The following is a 1,384-nucleotide window of genomic DNA, read 5'->3' as shown; positions in this document are numbered from 1 at the left end:
ACATCAATGTATATTCCCAGAACACCATTCTCATCATCTCGGAATAGGGGAGTGATTTTACCTTCAAGTTTATGAATTTACTTATCAAATAGATATTGATGGTTTACCATCTGGCTTTTTTTGCCTCTCATGGGGCCCTCCGCCAGAACCCACGCCCACATCCGATCTTGGGCACACCCCCTGAACCTAACGTTGCCAAGTTCCTGGCACCTGCCTCAGCTGCTGCCTAAGAACTAAAACAAGAGCCCTGTCCAAATGTGAAAGACCTTCCACTGGGCATCCCCAAAAGTACTCCTTGCTAATCAGTCACCGAGCCGCCTGTCCTTTGCTTTCTGCCTCTGCAGTGGGAGCAGCCATGGCCTGGAGTTTCCGCGGGAAAGCCCAGCTTGGAGGACTGCTCCTCTCTCTCCTCGGCTGGGTCTGCTCCTGTGTCACCACCATCCTGCCTCAGTGGAAAACTCTCAATCTGGAACTGAACGAAATGGAGACCTGGATTATGGGGCTTTGGGAGGTCTGCGTGAATCAGGAGGACGTTGCCGTGTGCAAGGCCTTTGAGTCCTTCTTGTCTCTGCCCCAGGAGCTCCAGGTATCCCGCATTCTCATGGTAGCCTCCCATGGGCTGGGGCTACTGGGGCTTCTGCTCTCTGGCTTTGGGTCCGAATGCTTCCAGTTTCACAGGATCAGATGGGTCTTTAAGAGGCGGCTTTGCCTTCTGGGAGGGACTTTGGAAGCATCAGCTTCAGCCACTACCCTCTTTCCAGTCTCTTGGGTGGCCTATGCTACAATCCAAGACTTCTGGGATAACAGCATCCCTGAGATTGTGCCTCGCTGGGAGTTTGGAGATGCCCTCTACCTGGGCTGGGCTGCTGGGATTTTCCTGGCCCTCGGCGGGTTATTCCTCATCTTCTCAGCCTGTCTGGGAAAAGAAGATGTGCCCTCTCTCCAGATGGCTGGCCCTACAGCCCCACCATTCTATGCCGCAGCAGACGAGTCCAGTGATTCCTTCTATCTAACAACAAGACCTAGGAACCTATTCATCTAGGAACTGCTTCTGCCAAGGAATCTCTGGAACAAAGGAATGTCAGTAGAATCCTTTCTCTTCCTTATCTTTCACCGCTCTATTTATTTGCATATATGGGGGTGGTAGTCACTGTCCCATTTGTTAAGGATTTGACTATCTTGGTGATATGGTGATCCATAATTTCAGAATGAAAAATCAAGGCAGAATTTCTAACAAACATGTTTTTCTGATTTAGATTTTACTTGTTTAAAATGCTTTTAAACTCATAACATTAATTATATACTTGATTCATTACTAAATATATTGCAAAATTACATCTATCACAGAAAATCTAGTATGAATAGCCACTGTAGATATAAATAG

General features: G+C 47.7%; 1 protein-coding gene across 1 annotated transcript; it reads left to right on the top strand.

The window, feature by feature from the left end:
• The first annotated feature begins 233 nt into the window (after positions 1–233).
• Positions 234–1,042, top strand: CLDN25 (claudin 25). Its single transcript, XM_006735357.2, has one exon. The coding sequence runs from the start codon at positions 356–358 to the stop codon at positions 1,040–1,042; it is 687 nt and encodes a 228-aa protein (XP_006735420.2). The 5' UTR covers positions 234–355.
• The last annotated feature ends 342 nt before the right edge of the window (positions 1,043–1,384 follow it).

This window comes from Leptonychotes weddellii, chromosome 11 (genome assembly GCF_054177405.1).
Source record: "Leptonychotes weddellii isolate Sample4059 chromosome 11, ASM5417740v2, whole genome shotgun sequence".
Lineage (NCBI taxonomy): Eukaryota > Metazoa > Chordata > Mammalia > Carnivora > Phocidae > Leptonychotes > Leptonychotes weddellii.
This window is presented reverse-complemented; position numbering and strand designations above follow the sequence as displayed.